The following is a 15991-nucleotide window of genomic DNA, read 5'->3' as shown; positions in this document are numbered from 1 at the left end:
AATGGCCTGCGGCCGGCGACCGGCTGTCGTGGAGATTCCATCTGTGTTTCCCCGCAGAGCCTGCGGGCCCCGCGCATCCGACGCCCCAGGGTGGTCGGCTCAGAAGGTGAGCGCGGCGTCGCGGAGGCCGACCCGGGCCCGGACTCCTGCCATGTTTGTCAACCAGCAACTTCCGAGCGACCTCCGAGCAACTGAAAGGAAGGGAGGAGACCGCAGGCCAGGGGACACCCGCCTGCCCGCGCACGGTTGCGGCTTTCGCCTCCTGGCGTCCGCCTCGCCCCCGGCTCGCCGCCGCCACCTCGGCCGTAACCTCCCCGGAGCCTATAGGAATCTTTTGTGTGGCGTCACCGCCTTTCGTTTAAATCCCGCTTCCTCCTCTCGCCCTTCCTCCCGCCCCCTCCGCCGATCCCGGATGCTTGCGCGATGCGCTGCTCCTCCCCCGGGAAGCTGGGGGCCGTGGGAGGACGCCGCGCCCAGCCTCGACGCTGCGGCCCAGGGGCCGGTGGTCCCTGCATCCGGAGAGGCTGGGAAGCGTGTGTGGTGGGGAAGGCCCGCCCTCGCTCCGCGCCCAGGCGCTGTGTATACCCTGGGGACACCGGGGCGCAGCCGCTAGTGGCCTTACGTAAGCTCTCAGCGTGCCCCAGGACTCGATGCTTCCTCCCTGCCGAGAGAGCTAGTGTAAAAGGTGATCTGTTTTGCTTGCTTGGGGAGGATGCCACTCATTATTCCCTGGATCCGCCTCCGGATTCCAATCACCTCTGAGATTCGATGACTTTTGCAAGCCCTCCTCCGCCCTTTGTTGCGTTCGACCCTCTCCTGTGGGTGGGTTTCCGTGAAACAGTGAAAAGGAGCTCTGATCACGCTCGAGTCCCCACAGCTTGTGTGACTCAGTGATAGACCCTCCCTGAGGTTGGTCTTCCCCCCAGCCGTTTAGGAGTTGTGTGACCTTGGACAAGTTTTCTCTCTCAAGTTAGTGTAGTCAGGTAGTGTAAGGTGACCTCGGTTCCAGCTGGCTAGAATTCGAATGTGCCTTGATCAGCAGCTCACCCTTTCCTGACTCCATCTATATAATGGAATAATAGCAACCATTGTTAAGTAAAGAGCCAGTCTCTGGAGGTAAACACTATTATCTCTGGGTTACAGGCTGAGAAACTGCTGGCCCAGATGGCTCCCCGCCCTGTAACGAGGGATTGATTAAATGGAGGACCTTGAGCTACTGTACTTTTTATTTATTAATTTAACTGTGCAGACAGGCTTTGAACTTCTGGTGATCCTTCTTCAGGGTCTGTAGTTGGTGATTGTAGGCCTGTGCCATAGGGCCTTGTGGCCAGGTGGACTAAGTGACTCCCTAGGCTCTTAACCACAGCAGTGGCTAAAAGAGAAGGTCCCCTAACCCCACTGGTCACAGCCACTCCCTTTCTTTGTGCAGACCTTGTATGCCAGAAACTCCTGGAACACCTGGGCCTCCTCCCAGTAAAGCACTCTCCTCTCTCCTCTCGACAGCCCTGAAGTCTTCTGCTGGTGCCCAGCACAGCCAGTGTGTGCTCAGCCAATGGAAATGTTTGTTCTTCTGTCTCTTCATAGGACCTCCACGTCCTACATTTTTAAGCCAGTTATAAATGTTATTTATAAGTTGGATGGCCTCAAATTTATCGTCCAAACCCCAATAGTTTACAGAATGAATTATGAGTCAAGTTATTAATATAAGTTAATGAGGAACAACAGGTAAAAACCTGGATAGCCACCCTACTCATAACCAAAAATAATAATTTAAAAAAATGCCCTTGCAGATGCTCTAGATTCTAGGTGAACCAACTGTCTCTGCAAACTGAAGCCAGTAAAACCAATGGCTCTCTTAACAAGAAGTGATTCTATAGGGCTGCTTCCTCCATGGTAACCCAGGAATAGCAGTTAATTCTAAAAAATAGTTTCCTTAACTCTGAGAACCTAAGAGAGGGACCAAGCAAGATAGCTCAGCAGGCAAGGGTGCCTGCCACCAAGGCTTCGTTTTCCAGATAGTGTCACTCTTCCTAAACTGATCTTTCCAGGTTCTTTCTTGTTTTCCTCCTGCCATTGTTCACTTACAGCTCAAACACTGGGTATCTACCATGTGCCAGCCCTTGTTCAAGGCACTGCGCTTACACTCTAGATTGTAGTAGAGCAGCCTCTGCTTGTGAAGATTAGAGTCCCGGAAGGGAAGGTTCCCAAACAAGTGCTCCCAGTTACTGTTTACTCAGTAAAAGCACAGGACAAAAATGGACAGCAGATCAAGCACTGCATACTAGCCAGGCCGTGGTGGTGCACACCTTTAATCCCAGCACTTGGGAGGCAGAAGGAGGCAGATTTCTGAGTTCAAGGCCAGCCTGGTCTACAGAGTGAGTTCCAGGACAGCCAGGGCTACACAGAGAAACCCTGTCTCAAAAAACTAAAACAAACAAAGTACTGCATACTAAGTTTTTTGGTCATGTTAGGCAGAATTATGCATTCTGATCAGTGCTAGGGAAATCGAGGTGACCTGCAAACCAAAGCAGTGGAAACCAAATCTAAGATTTCCCTGTTCCTTCTCACCTTGCTCTTGCTGTTACTGCTGGATGGGTAGGGAATGGGGGTTGGGAGGTTTTTTTGTTTTGTTTTGTTTTGTTTTGTTTTGTTTTTTTTGAGGGGGTTGGTACTGTGCCCAGCACCATCCACCTTCAGAAAAGTTTCATCTTCCCTGACACTCTACCTGTGAAATAACATCTCTCCATTCTCTCTTCTAGTCTCTGGCCATTACCAACTTCATCCGTGAACTTGATTATTTGAAGCACTCCGTTCTTTTGTGTCTGTCTTATTTCATTAAGCATAATGTCATTGAGATTAATCAGTGCTATAACGTATCAGAATGTTCCTTTTATAGGAAATAATATTTACTTGTATATACTTTAGACATTCAAGGTATACCCCCAGAATTTGTGGACAAGCAACCAAGCTGTCTGTGGTATACAGTGCCACCCAGTGGTTGGTAAGGAGCAGTCTTGGCCATATCGTAACTTTGGACTTGTGTTTCTTGGTTTTATGTTTGTACTCACAGGTGGACAGTGGTCTCAGATGAGCTTTCTTACACATTTGCAGACATCTTGGTTCATTCTCCTTCTTGAGTATCGGCCTTGGCCAGGCGTAGTGTCACATACTAGCACTTGGGAGATAGAGGCAGCAGGATCAGGAGTTCTAGATCATCTGCCAGCTATGTAAGGAGTTTAAAGCAACCAGGGCTAGGCGAGACCTACCCTAAAATCATCAACAACAAATAACACTTCTCCTGAAGAAGAACAATTTACAACTGAAGGATTCGGTCCCATCCCTTTTTTATTCCCCATCACAATTGGTACATAAGAGCCCCTTACTGGGGCTGGTGAGATGGCTCAGTGGGTAAGAGCACCCGACTGCTCTTCCGAAGGTCCAGAGTTCAAATCCCAGCAACCACATGGTGGCTCACAACCATCCGTAACGAGATCTGGCGCCCTCTTCTGGAGTGTCTGAAGACAGCTACAGTGTACTTACATATAATAAATAAATAAATCTTAAAAAAAAAAAAAAAAAAGAGCCCCTTACTGGCTAGAGTGCAGAATCACCATGGAATAAGACGATCCTCCATAGTTGGTATATTCTCTAGCCCTCTGGCACATTCTGACCCTGTCCAGTAACACACTTGGGGCAAGACTTTGGCCTTCAGTTTCTTATCTTCTCTGTTGCTTCTGTAGTGAGCAAGGAAGCTGTGCACAGGCCCAGTGAAGACACTGACACAAATGCTGGAGCATTCAGCTAGTATCTAGGAGAGTGGGGATTTCTTCCAATTGTTTCCCAGGGTATCCTATGATGTCACGATTGCTATCAGCCTCACTGGTACCATAGTAAGGCTGCTTGCACAAGATGATCGTTTCATAGCCTATTCCACCAGCCAGTGGGAAAATAAAGATGAATCCCAGGATTTAGGGACCATAGGCAGCCACACTAACCATTCCTGGTCACGATACCTGGTGGTCAGTACTTACAGATTAACTCAGGCTGTTGCTGCCTCACACACAGCTTCTCTGGACCTTTAGACACACTTGGGCACGGCTGTCCCTCGTTTCTACTGTGCTGTCTGCAGAACCTGGTTGAGGCCATTGCCATACTGTTTGGGACTACTGGCTTGGCTCCCTCCACAATTCTGTTAACCTGTGAAGAACAGAGGCAGTATCTATGCTCCCATCCGAGTGCCTTGTATAGTCGTCAGACAGTGTTACTAGAATCCATTTGTCCCACAATTTGGTTCTTTTTATTTTAAAGATTATATGTAAGTACACTGTAGCTGTCTTCAGACACCCCAGAAGAGGACATCAGATCTCATTATGGATGGTTGTGAGCCACCATGTGGTTGCTGGGATTTGAACTCAGGACCTTTGAAAGAGCAGTCAGTGCTCTTAACCACTGAGCTACCTCTTCAGCCCCCTACAATTCGATTCTTAAAGGGTTAATGTTTGGCTCCTACCAGGTCCTAGGGGTCATTGATGACAGTGTCATCCAGGTTTTGGATATTGCTCATGCAAGGTTTCATGCAAGGTAGTGTTAGAAGGTGTTGTTCTTACTCCTTAGCTGTGGAGAATGTAGGCCAGCATGAACCCAGGCTCATGCTCTCATTAAACTTAGGATGCACTTGGCCTGAGTATTTAACCCAGAGCTTGGCCCCTCATTTAGGCACCGAACACAGTTTTATGTTCGGCTCCTCTTCAACAGCTCTATACTGCACTGCCTCAGACCTGGTTCAAATTCCAGGGCCATCTGAGTTCTCCTGGCTCTAGCTAGACCTTGAAACTATTTTCTATATGGCTACTAGTGTTATTATGCTGTAAGCCTCACTGATGGCGCCATGGTAGACATCAGGGAAGAAAGTGTCCTGGATTCCTGGGTCCATATTTTCATCCCATGGCTATACCATATATCTGACCCCATTTGAATAATTCCAAGACTTAAAACAAATATAGGGGCAGGATCTGGGGAGATGGCTCAGTGGGTAAAGCCCTTGCTGAGCAAGTATGGGGATCAAAGTTTGGGTTCCTAGGATCTACATAAAGCTGGGTGGCCCAGCCCTCAAGGAGACAGTAAAGGGAATCTCTGTAGTAAGCTATCTAGCCAGATGAGTAGAAATGGTAAACTCCTGGTTTAAAGAAAATAACCTGCCTTATTGTATTAGTAAGTGGAAATCAGTGAAGGGAGACACTAGGTATTAACTTCTGGCCTTCACGTGAATATCACACACACACACGCACACAGAGAGAGAGAGAGAGAATGAGAGAGAGAGAGAGAGAAGAAGAAGAAGAAGAAGAAGAAGAAGAAGAAGAAGAAGAAGAAGAAGAAGAAGAAGAAGAAATAAGTACAGACTAAGTACAGACATTTATCATGGCCCCTTTAGCTCCTGACCTGGAATCTGTAGCGTGTACTGTAGATGGCTTAGCCCCTCTGCTATTGCAAACCCTCCTGTATGATACCAAGGACTTCAGGTTCACCTTCCTGTCAATGTCTCACCTGCCTAACAGTAAGTCATTAGACAAAAAAGTTTCTTCAGTGTTCCAAAACACCAAAATATACTTAGTCTGTCAAATGTTGAAAATGTAGTTGCTCCAAATGTTTTCAGATCAATGGAGTAGGAGCCAGATGTGTTTCCTCCTCAGATGACAGTCAGTAGCCCTGAAACTTCTGACTTGTTTTAACAATTGTGGTACAATACTTAAAAAAGAAAAGAACAGAGAAAAAAAAACTTTTTATTTTTCTGTAACTAGATATCTCGGGCCAAGAAAACCAGCATTTTTTTCTAAACCTTACCTTGGCAGTTGGCAGAATGAATGACCAGGGTGACCCCGCCCTGCAGAGCACATGATCTGCCACAGCTGTGCATGTTTTTTAGCATGAGTGTGCCAGGACAGAGCTCCAAGCCACGGGGTGGAGCAATGTGCCCCTGGGAGAAGGCTCATGACATTTCCCTTATGATTTCAGAAAAGAAGAGAAAAAAGTTCCTTTTTCTTATGAGTTGTTTCTGTACAATGTCAACAGAAAATGTCCTTGTGTTTATTCATATCCATGTATGAATATGGAAAAAAATCAGCTACTTTACTACAGTGGGAATAAATGCACACCACATTTGACCTTAGAGTGAAGGTCAATAAGGCTCACATTGCTAGTTAGCTCTTTTCTTAACCTCCACTTTATGCTTTCCTAACAAGCCTAAATTTATTTGAGATGGTAGCAAATACAGCTAAATAATTACTCCCAGTCCCTCTCAGAGAGGGTAGCTCAATGCACAATTCCCGAATAGGATGCTCGTCCTTCAGTTTGACTTATTTCCCATTTCCATCTGATGGTTGGAGTACCAATAGCCATCCTGGAACTTTTGATGACCTTGAGGATAGAAACTCCAGACCTGTGTGATGGGGCCATATGACAAAGAAGGCTGGATAACCCAGGACACTCTTTTTTTTTTTTTTTTTTTTTTAGACAGGGTTTCTCTGTGTAGCCCTGGCTGTCCTGGAACTCACTTTGTAGACCAGGCTGGCTTCGAACTCAGAAATCCGCTTGCCTCGGCCTCCTCCCAAGTGCTGGGACTAAAGGCGTGCACCACCATGCCCAGCTGAACCCAGGACACTCTTATCTCTCAATTTCCACCTACTTCTGAGAAAGAAGTATCAGTCATAAGAAAGACTTTTACTTAAACATTTTGTAAAGGATTTGCACTATATGAAACCTATTAACGGTATCCATCCATAGTATAGAGAAAAAGACAGGGAAAATAGTAATATAATAATGACCATGAGAGAGAAAACAAAAACACTGGTGTAGTAGTGAAGAATGGTTGTGGTAGCACATGCCTCCAATCCAGCACTTGGGAGGCAGAGTCAGGCAGATCTTTTGAATTCCAGGTCAGCTTGGTTTACAGAGTGAGTTCCAGACTAGCCAGGGAAACCCAGTCTTGAGAAAACAAACAAGACAAAAGACACCCACAAAGCAAAACAAAACAAAACAAAACAAAAAACAAAAGAAAAACTAAAAAATAGTAATGGGATGAAACTCTCAAGAACCCAAGTATGCTTAGTAATTAACACAGTATGCTGACATAAACATTGAAAACCCATTCTTGAGATACATTTGTAAATATAGAAATAAATTGTATGCACTATGTGACACCTTGGGGTCAGTACTTAAGGTATAGTTTTCGAATATTTTCCAACTACACCAAGGTTTCATGTCTTAGGATATAATTTGAAATTTTAAAGAAATCAGATCTGCCACTTAAAGCTTAGGAAACTTTAAAGTATATCTGACCCCAAGTATTTTATTTTTGAAGATCTTAGTGGTCAAAATCTTGTAAAATAGAAAACAAAATTAGGGTGGTTTTGTCCTATAGGTTAAAGCCACAGTGGTAGATGGAAATCAGAAGAGACTGGAACTATTTTAAACAATAAAAGTGGTTATCGATTAAATGGTTTTTTTTTTTCAGTTTAATTGACAGCGATATTGAAAGAATGGTGGGTCGAAAATCATCTGTGGAGCAGAATAACAATAGACCCTATATTTACAGTCTTCGAGAAAAGTTGCCCCAGCTGTCCTTAGCCTTTCAGCCGGTGGTTTGCTCTTGCTAGAAATTACTAGGGAGAGTAGTTGAAAGTCCACACCCCGAAAAGGGCCTCAGGGTCAAGGTAGTTTGCATATCTTCCATCTCATTCATTTCATAGGCTTCGAGGACTCTGTCACTGAAACCCTGAGGGAACTTTCAGACCCTGGCTAGAGAATGAGAGACAAAAGGGCTGACTTCTAACAAAACCCCCAAACAGTGGAGAAAGCACAGTCGGGCTGGACCCAGCTAGGGTAGATTGCTTGGCCAGGCCAAGGGGCGGAGCTCGCGGGGCGGAGCCTGGCAAGGGGAGGAACCAGGAGGAGGAACCCTTGGTCCCCAGCCAGTTGAGCTCCCAGAGCTATGGGGCGGAGTCTGGTGAGGAGGTGGGACCCTAGGGGCGGAGTCAGGAGACCGCGTCTGAGGGGCGGAGTCAAGTGGTGAAAGGCTCGATGACAGGGAGGGGCCTGAGTTTGGGAGCCCCAAGGGAACGCAGTTGTGGGCGGAGCCAAGGGGGTCGGAGCTACCGGATGAGGTCCGGACAGGAGGAACCAGAACGAGGCGGGGTGTGGTAGGCTACGGACTCCTCGGAGGCGGAGCCATTGGGTGGGACGGGGTCAAGTACTGGGTTTAGTTCTGCGCAGAACACGCTTAGGGACTGGATTGGAAGGCCGGGGGCGCGGTGGGGGTGAGGCCCCGGCGCCCTGACTCCGCACGCAGTCTGCGCAGGCTCATTGTGCGTTACGCTGGGCCGTCCGTTACGCTAGGCTGCTAACATGGCTGCCTCCAGGTGGCTGCGCGCGGTTCTACTGTTTCTGTGTGCCTCGGACCTTCTGTTGCTCCCTCCTCCTAATGCCTACGCGGCGGACACTCCGGGCGAGGCCACCCCACCTCCACGGAAAAAGAAGGATATCCGCGATTACAACGATGCCGACATGGCGCGACTTCTGGAGCAGTGGGAGGTCTGTGTCGCCCGCACACTTCTGAGCATCTCCCATACAGATCCCTTTTCTCCTAACCCTTACCCTCTCGGACATTTGACCTTCTGACTTTTGCCCCCTGATCCCGCTCGCTGCCCTCTCAGGGTCTTTCTTGAAATGTCTCCCAGTACCCGTTGACTCCCGCGTCTCCCTTCATTCCACCACGGCTCAGGCCTCTCGCCCAGGGTCCTTCGCTACCATGGCTCCTCAGCCACTCCAGTCAGCACTTGGACTCTCACCAGTCAAGCCCTACTTTCCTTGCTATGTCGCGGGGGTCTCTACATTGATCTTGGTGGTCAGTGAGCCGCGAACAGGGAGCGAGCGCTCCTGAAGAGCATTCCCTCCTTCCTCCTCCTGTTCTGGAGTGAATGGGTTCTAAGGTGGTCTCTCAACCTTTTTAGCTTTGATAGAGATCTTTCCAAATATAGAGGGTTTCCGACTTCTTTTGGTATATATTCCTGCTGGGGCTTTTGTAATTTCGTGGGTGGATTTATTTTACTGGTAAAGGGAACTAAGGCATATCTCATATGCAACTCACGTTTTTCATTGATGGGAGTAGTGGACTTGTTTTGTGAGAGGCTGAATTCTGATCTGTTACTTGATTGCATTTGGGGTATGCAAAAGGTTCTAAGGAGGAATTCCTGTTCAAAAGTACACTGCAGCCCTTGATTGTACTGTCGTATTTGATTGGCACAGCTGATGGAAAGGAATCACACACATAGCTATATTCACTGTGTAAGGTTCTCTGCAAGAGAACTTTTCAGAGTTTGTTTCCAATGCTGATTTTTTTTTAACTTGTGGATAACTATATTGTTGGAAGGGGGTGAGACTTTTGGGCATACATTTAAAATATCCACCTGCTGGATTTGACTTAAAAAGGGGGGACTCCTGTTTTCTTGTTCTCTGTACCCAACAGAAGAACTGGAGTAGTGGGGCCATGGTAGTGCAAGGTTGTAATTCCAGCACTTAAGAGACTAGTGGAGGAGGCTAGCCTTAGTTAAACCTGGGCTACATAGTAAATTTCAAACTGGTTTGGGCTCCACTGTGAGATTCTGGAAAGAAAATTTAGAGTAGATTTGAGTGGGTATGACTCCTTTCAATTTCCAACTGTCCTTTTTGGACTCTAGTAAATAAATGCCTTTTTACCTGCTAAAGTGAACCTTGCCTTGTGAGAGACCTAGCCATGGACAGTGCTCAGACCCTGAGGAAGAGGAGGTCACAGAGATGAGCAAGACATCTGTCAGAACAAGTGGGTAGGAAATAACCATTGTAAACAGAAACAAAAATGGTTGGATCTTATAAAGAGGAAGTGTTGTGTGGGAATGTCAGAAGGCAACAGGAAGGAGGTTTGATTTTAGACAGGACAGGAGAGTCTATTAGAGAGATGTGTACTGAGCTGAACAGCAGAGACCAACAGATTAACATTCCCTGCATTTAATACAAATACACTTGTGAGTGTGGTCTAGTAGAGATCTCTGTGCCTATATATGTACCTCAGCATGCATATGAAGGTCAGAGAACAAGTTGGATGTAGTTGGTCATTTCTTTCCTTCCACCTTGTGGACCCTGAGGATTAAATTCAGGTCATCCATCATGTGTGCCAAGGCAAGCGCCTTGCCCACCAAGCCAACTTACCATCCCCTTTAGGGATTATTTATTTCTGTCTGTTATGTACGTTCTTCCATTTATTAGTTATTTTATTAGTTATTCCATGTATTAACTATTTATTGATATTCTACTGATATCCTTTTTCTTTCTTTATGTTAATATGGACTTGGAGAATTATAAATCCTCACTATTATTTTGATGTTCATATTATTCCAGATTTGGCCCTAGAATTGCTTCAGGTTGATGTCCATGTCATTCCGACTTGTTGTTATATGAGTGATTCTTGCTGAGGCAAAAAAGATATTTAAGGCTTCACTTTTTGTTTTCTATGGGGTGTCTAGGCTTTTCTTTAAGAAACCTATGTCTTGCCGGGCAGTGATGGCGCACGCCTTTAATCCCAGCACTTGGGAGGCAGAGGCAGGCGGATTTCTGAGTTCGAGGCCAGCCTAGTCTACAGAGTGAGTTTCAGGACAGCCAGGGCTACACAGAGAAACCCTGTCTCAAAAAAAAAAAAAAAACACCAACAAAACAGAAAACAAACAAGAAACCTATGTCTTAATATTTTTATCTACCCACTCATCCAGGTACCTCTCAAATCAATGTGCCTGCATTTCCAGTCAGTATCCACAGGGTGCTCTCTTCCTGCTTCCATGTGGCATCTTCCCCCAAGTGAGGAATCTGCTATAGTCATCCTTCGCATGTCTACACTTTTGCTCCTTCCTAAAATTCACAGGTGTTTTCAGAATTGCTAGGACACACCACTACATAGAAGAAGTATAGGGGTTGAACATTTGCATGCAGTGAATTGTGGGTTTTAAGGATGCATCATGAGGAGTTTGCTTGTTTTGCTCTGCTGGAAGCAAGGACCCAGGACCTTGGGGTTGCTAGACATGTCCTCTGTCACTGATAACCTACACTTTATTGAAATACAGAATGGAGTGAGTCCTGGGATTGCAGACCATCACACCAAAAGATTCCTTTGTGTTCTTTCTCAGTCAGACCCATCTCATATCCTCCCAGAAGCAATCAGTGTTCTAATTCCTGTCCCCTCACATTATTTTTACTTGTTCTTGATACCTTAAATAAATGGGATTATATAATATGTCTTTCTTTTATGCCTGGCACCTGTTATTTAAAAAAAAAAAGAAAATTGTCTTAGTGGTGTTGGCGATTTACCTCAAGGCCTCACCCCTATATGACATGTACTCTACCACTAAGCCACATCCCCATGTGTGTTTGTAGGTAAGGTCTTGCTAAACTGCTTAAGTTGGCCTTGAATTCTCTCTTTCTCCTTGAGATCACTGGGAGTCACTGAGAGTATAGCCCTTAGCCGTTATACCTATATTTGAGATCTGTTGTATGTGTATTTGATTTTCATTGCTAGGTAGCGTCTATAACCACACCAGAATGTGGCTGTTTTTATAATCTAAATTGAGATTAAATTGGAAATAAGAACATTATAGAAACCTATGTGACGCAGGACCCCTAAGTATTGTCAAGGGGCATATCCTTGGACATTTTGTTTGTGTAGTAGTTTGGTGGTGTGCCCCTGCGTCTGACATCCTGGGCAGAACCTGTGCGAGTGCAGAGAGCGTCTCTGATGACAGGTTAATGTCATCATCTCTCCTGACAGAAAGATGATGACATAGAAGAAGGAGACCTTCCAGAACACAAGAGACCCTCGGCACCTATCGACTTCTCAAAGCTAGACCCAGGCAAACCTGAAAGCATCTTGAAAATGACAAAGAAAGGGAAGACTCTGATGATGTTTGTCACTGTGTCTGGGAGCCCCACCGAGAAGGAGACAGAGGAGATCACCAGCCTGTGGCAGGGTAGCCTGTTCAACGCCAACTATGACGTTCAGAGGTAAAGACCCAAGCTATACTAGGTCATTTTTGTGGGCATTTGGGGTTTATATTTGATTTTTCACTTTAGCTCTGGCCATTTAGTCCAGCTGGCCTCACTCCTCACACTTAAAAAGATCCTCCCACCTCTGCCTCTAGCACTGGGATTGCAGTTTTGGCCACATCACCTGGATGTGTGCTGGGGATTTTTCTGGGGCTGAAGCAGGGTGTCTTTTTTGGCAGTCTTCCCAAAGGCCTTGGGCCTTTCCTGTCTATGAATCCTTTTATTTAATTTTTTTTTCTTGAAACAATGGTTTACTTGTTTGTTTATTGGCCAAATTAGTATGTTTGTTTTAATGTCTTGTCTTGTCTTGGAAATTTGGTTTGTCTCTTATCTCTCTAACTTTTGCTTCATCAGAATAAAAATGGTATTGCTTAGTCTCTTTGAAGAATGAATGAGTTAGAGCTCCACGGTTCATGGTGTAGCTGTGTTGACACCTGTGGTTGTAACACGTGCTTAATAAAACGAAAGTGAACAAGTCTGTTTTCAAAGGCCATATGATCTTAAAGTTGGAACTCTTACAATATGAAAGGTTCTACTTTATATATATTTTATACAGTATATATTTTATCATATTCACCATCCTATACCCCCTTCTAAATCTGTCCTTCCCACACTCACCTCCCTACCCATCCAACTGAGTTTTGGTTTTTGGGGTTTTTTTTTTAGAGCCTATTTTTTTCTGTTTAACAATAGTTCCAAAAACCCAAGTCTTTACATATCTTAATTGAGTAAGAAAGTGATAAGAAAGAACGGAAGGAGTTGCTAAGAATGCTTTCTGTAACTCCATCAGATATCTTGGTGATGACTGTTCTCTGATGGTCTGCTGCTTAGGAGCACAGCATCATGCCTTGTGGGCACACTTTTATGTGTCACCCAGACCCATGCCATTGCTTTCTTCTTCCTGGGCACTAATGTATGGGGATACACTGAGTGCTTGTTGCTAACCTTGGAGGTTAGGATTTCTGTCTGCTTCCCTTGAATCTTTGCGGGCCCTTGAGGAGGCATCTTGTAGGACCTGCTCCATGCAGTGGCTTTTAGCCTTCTCATCAAAGCCAGTTTGAGACTTCAGAACATAAAAAGTGGCTGGGCACAGTGAGTGGCATATACCTGTAAACTCAGCACTTGGGAGATGAAGGCAGGAGGATCTGAAGTTCAAGGTCATCCTCTTAGGAAGTCATACTGGGCTATGTGAGAACATTTATCAGGAAACAAACAAAAACCATGGTTTAGTCAGGGTTTCTATTCCTGCACAAACATCAGGACCAAGAAGCACTTGGGGAGGAAAGGGGTTATTCGGCTTACACTTCCACACTGCTGTTCATCACCAAGTAAGTCAGGACTGGAACTCAAGCAGGTCAGAAAGCAGGAGCTGATGCAGAGGCCATGGAGGGATGTTCTTTACTGGCTTGCTTCCCCTGGCTTGCTCAGCCTGCTCTCTTATAGAACCCAAGACTACCAGCCCAGGGATGGCACCACCCACAAGGGGACCTCCCCACTTGATCACTAATTGAGAAAATGCCCTATAGCTGGATCTCATGGAGGCACTTCCCCAACTGAAGCTCCTTTTTCTGTGATAACTCCAGCTGTGTCAAGTTGACACAAAACTAGCCAATATAAACCATAAGACATAGATGGAAATGACATTTCAGAATGTTAAAGATAAAAATGGGGCGCCGGGCGTGGTGGCGCACGCCTTTAATCCCAGCACTTGGGAGGCAGAGGCAGGCAGATTTCTGAGTTCGAGGCCAGCCTGGTCTACAGAGTGAGTTCCAGGACAGCCAGGACTACACAGAGAAACCCTGTCTCGAAAAACCAAAAAAAAAAAAAAAAAAAAAAAAAAAGATAAAAATGGGAATTTCTCCCCTTCGCAGCACACCTGCATCCCTTGCAGCTCCCTAAGGAATTTGTCATTTATAATCTCTTCACAGCGTCATTTATGTATGCTTCAGGACCATCAAGTGTCTGCTTCCGTCTTGATCTCAGCAAGATGCTTGTTTAGAGCTCAGTGAACATTAAAGTCAGCAGCCACTTGGCCCGAGGCAGAACAGTTCAGCATTTGGGTGGAATTAAAATGTAGGCCTCCCAACCTTCTCTGACCCCAGGCGCCTCACTTACATTGCTAACTGATGGCTTCTCCATCTAGGTTCATCGTGGGATCAGACCGCGCCATCTTCATGCTCCGGGATGGGAGCTATGCCTGGGAGATCAAGGACTTTTTGGTCAGTCAAGACCGGTGTGCTGAAGTCACTCTAGAAGGACAGATGTATCCTGGCAAAGGAGGAGGAAGCAAAGAGAAAAATAAAACAAAGCCAGAGAAGGCTAAAAAGAAGGAGGGAGATCCCAAACCACGGGCTTCCAAGGAAGACAATCGAGCTGGGAGTAGAAGAGAAGACCTTTAGCAGGTGGCAAGCTTCCCGCTGGATAGGCAGGACCAGATAGCCCCTCGAAGACTGGTGGGGCAGGTGGGTGCAGGAAACTGCATAGCAGATGACATTCTCATGTCCTCTAGAAATGGTCTGTGTGTGACCATCTGGTCAATATCACAGTTACCGTATAAAAGGCTTCCCATGTGAAGGCAGGATTTGTGATTGGTAGTGGACTGGCAAGTCATGTCTACTGTGGCTTCACCTGACTTTGGAAACTTGATGTTTTGTACCTTTTACATCTCTTGAGTCCATGACACCCCCAGAGTACCACTCCCTCCTCAGTGCACCTGCTGTGGTCCCATGGCCTGTTGTATCTGTGTGTTACAAGCTCAAGTCAGACAAGCCTTGAGAACCTTTAAGGACTTGACTGAAGCGGGCATTGATTGTTCAGTGGGTGAAGATAACTGCCATATGAGCAGTGCTGTGCGCCCAGGATCTGGACAGCAAACTCGTTATGCAGAGTGGGCAGATTCACGACAGTGCCATCCAGAAGTCCTCATCAGTTCCTGGGAGTCTTTGTCTCCCCGTCTCCTGTAGTTGTAGAGGGAATGCGCTTGTTCCTCATGTGGGGAAAGAAGGATGCTTCACTGAGGCCTCACGTTCTGCATAGCCCGACAACTATAAAATTGGTGAGGAGGGACCAGCAGTCTTGCATAGGAGTGGACCTCATCTACAGTATTTCTAAGTGGTTTCCTTTGATGAAGTGCCTAAACTTGTGCTTTTGTATGGTACTCATGATGTGCTGCTGTTCACATCTGTTTCTGCTGTTCATAGGTTGAAGCTTAGCTAAAAGAACATTTCTATGAGGATGCCATTTTTAAGAACTCACATTCTTTTAAAACTTCACTTGTGGTTTGAAATTGGAAATAGTACATGCACACGTACCCGGCTAGAAATTGTCACTGTTAAGAGTGTCACAGGTGAAGAATTGCCCTACCCTGCTGCCAGTACTTTGTCCCAGTGAAGCTACTGTTGGTCATTGGTTTTTCAAAAATAAAGTACAATTACCAGCTTCCAGTGATGGGTATATTCTGTCCTCCAGTTGGTTTCCGTTCATGTTTCTCTTACCAAGCCACACCTCCCTCCCCACCTCTGGGTGTCCTGGACACAACCTGCTGAGCCTCTTCAGAAAGAAGCTTTTCTTGGTCCTGCACCGATGATCTGCTGCTGTCCTGTTGGAGGGTGCTGCCAATCTAGGAGAAGCTGGGACAGGGCACCCATCCTTTTGGTATCTGTGGGCCCAGCAAATCTGAAACAAGCCCTGTTCCTGGGGTTTTTCTGTTTTCACATGGGGTAGTTGATTGGCTACTGTCATGTCTAGCCATGATGCTCTTTTCTCAGGGCTGCCGTTTCCTTCTGGAAGCCTTCATGATGCTGACACGGGACTGTCACAGCTTTGAGTGTGGTGTGCAGCCTCTTCACCACAGTTCATGCATCATCTGGGA

General features: G+C 46.0%; 1 protein-coding gene across 4 annotated transcripts; it reads left to right on the top strand.

Moving 5' to 3' along the window:
- The first annotated feature begins 1 nt into the window (after position 1).
- Positions 2-15563, top strand: Mesd (mesoderm development LRP chaperone). 4 transcript variants are annotated; one of them, XM_085841586.1, is made up of 3 exons: positions 2-106; positions 11846-12078; positions 14264-15563. In XM_085841586.1, exons 1-3 carry the CDS (start codon positions 2-4, stop codon positions 14517-14519), a joined length of 594 nt encoding a protein of 197 aa, XP_085697712.1. In that variant the 3' UTR covers positions 14520-15563. The 4 variants fall into 4 exon arrangements, 2 of the variants coding, with proteins under 2 accessions (XP_085697712.1, XP_021023100.1); XM_021167441.3 differs by lacking the exon at positions 2-106 and adding an exon at positions 8187-8586; XR_015047856.1 differs by lacking the exons at positions 11846-12078; positions 14264-15563 and adding an exon at positions 1430-3513 and having other exon boundaries at positions 2-685.
- Positions 15564-15991: the final 428 nt, after the last annotated feature.

The sequence above is a fragment of the Mus caroli genome, unplaced genomic scaffold (genome assembly GCF_978045245.1).
Source record: "Mus caroli unplaced genomic scaffold, Mus_caroli_1 scaffold_8, whole genome shotgun sequence".
NCBI lineage: Eukaryota > Metazoa > Chordata > Mammalia > Rodentia > Muridae > Mus > Mus caroli.
Note: the sequence above shows the minus strand (reverse complement) of the source record. Positions and strands in the feature narration are given on the sequence as shown.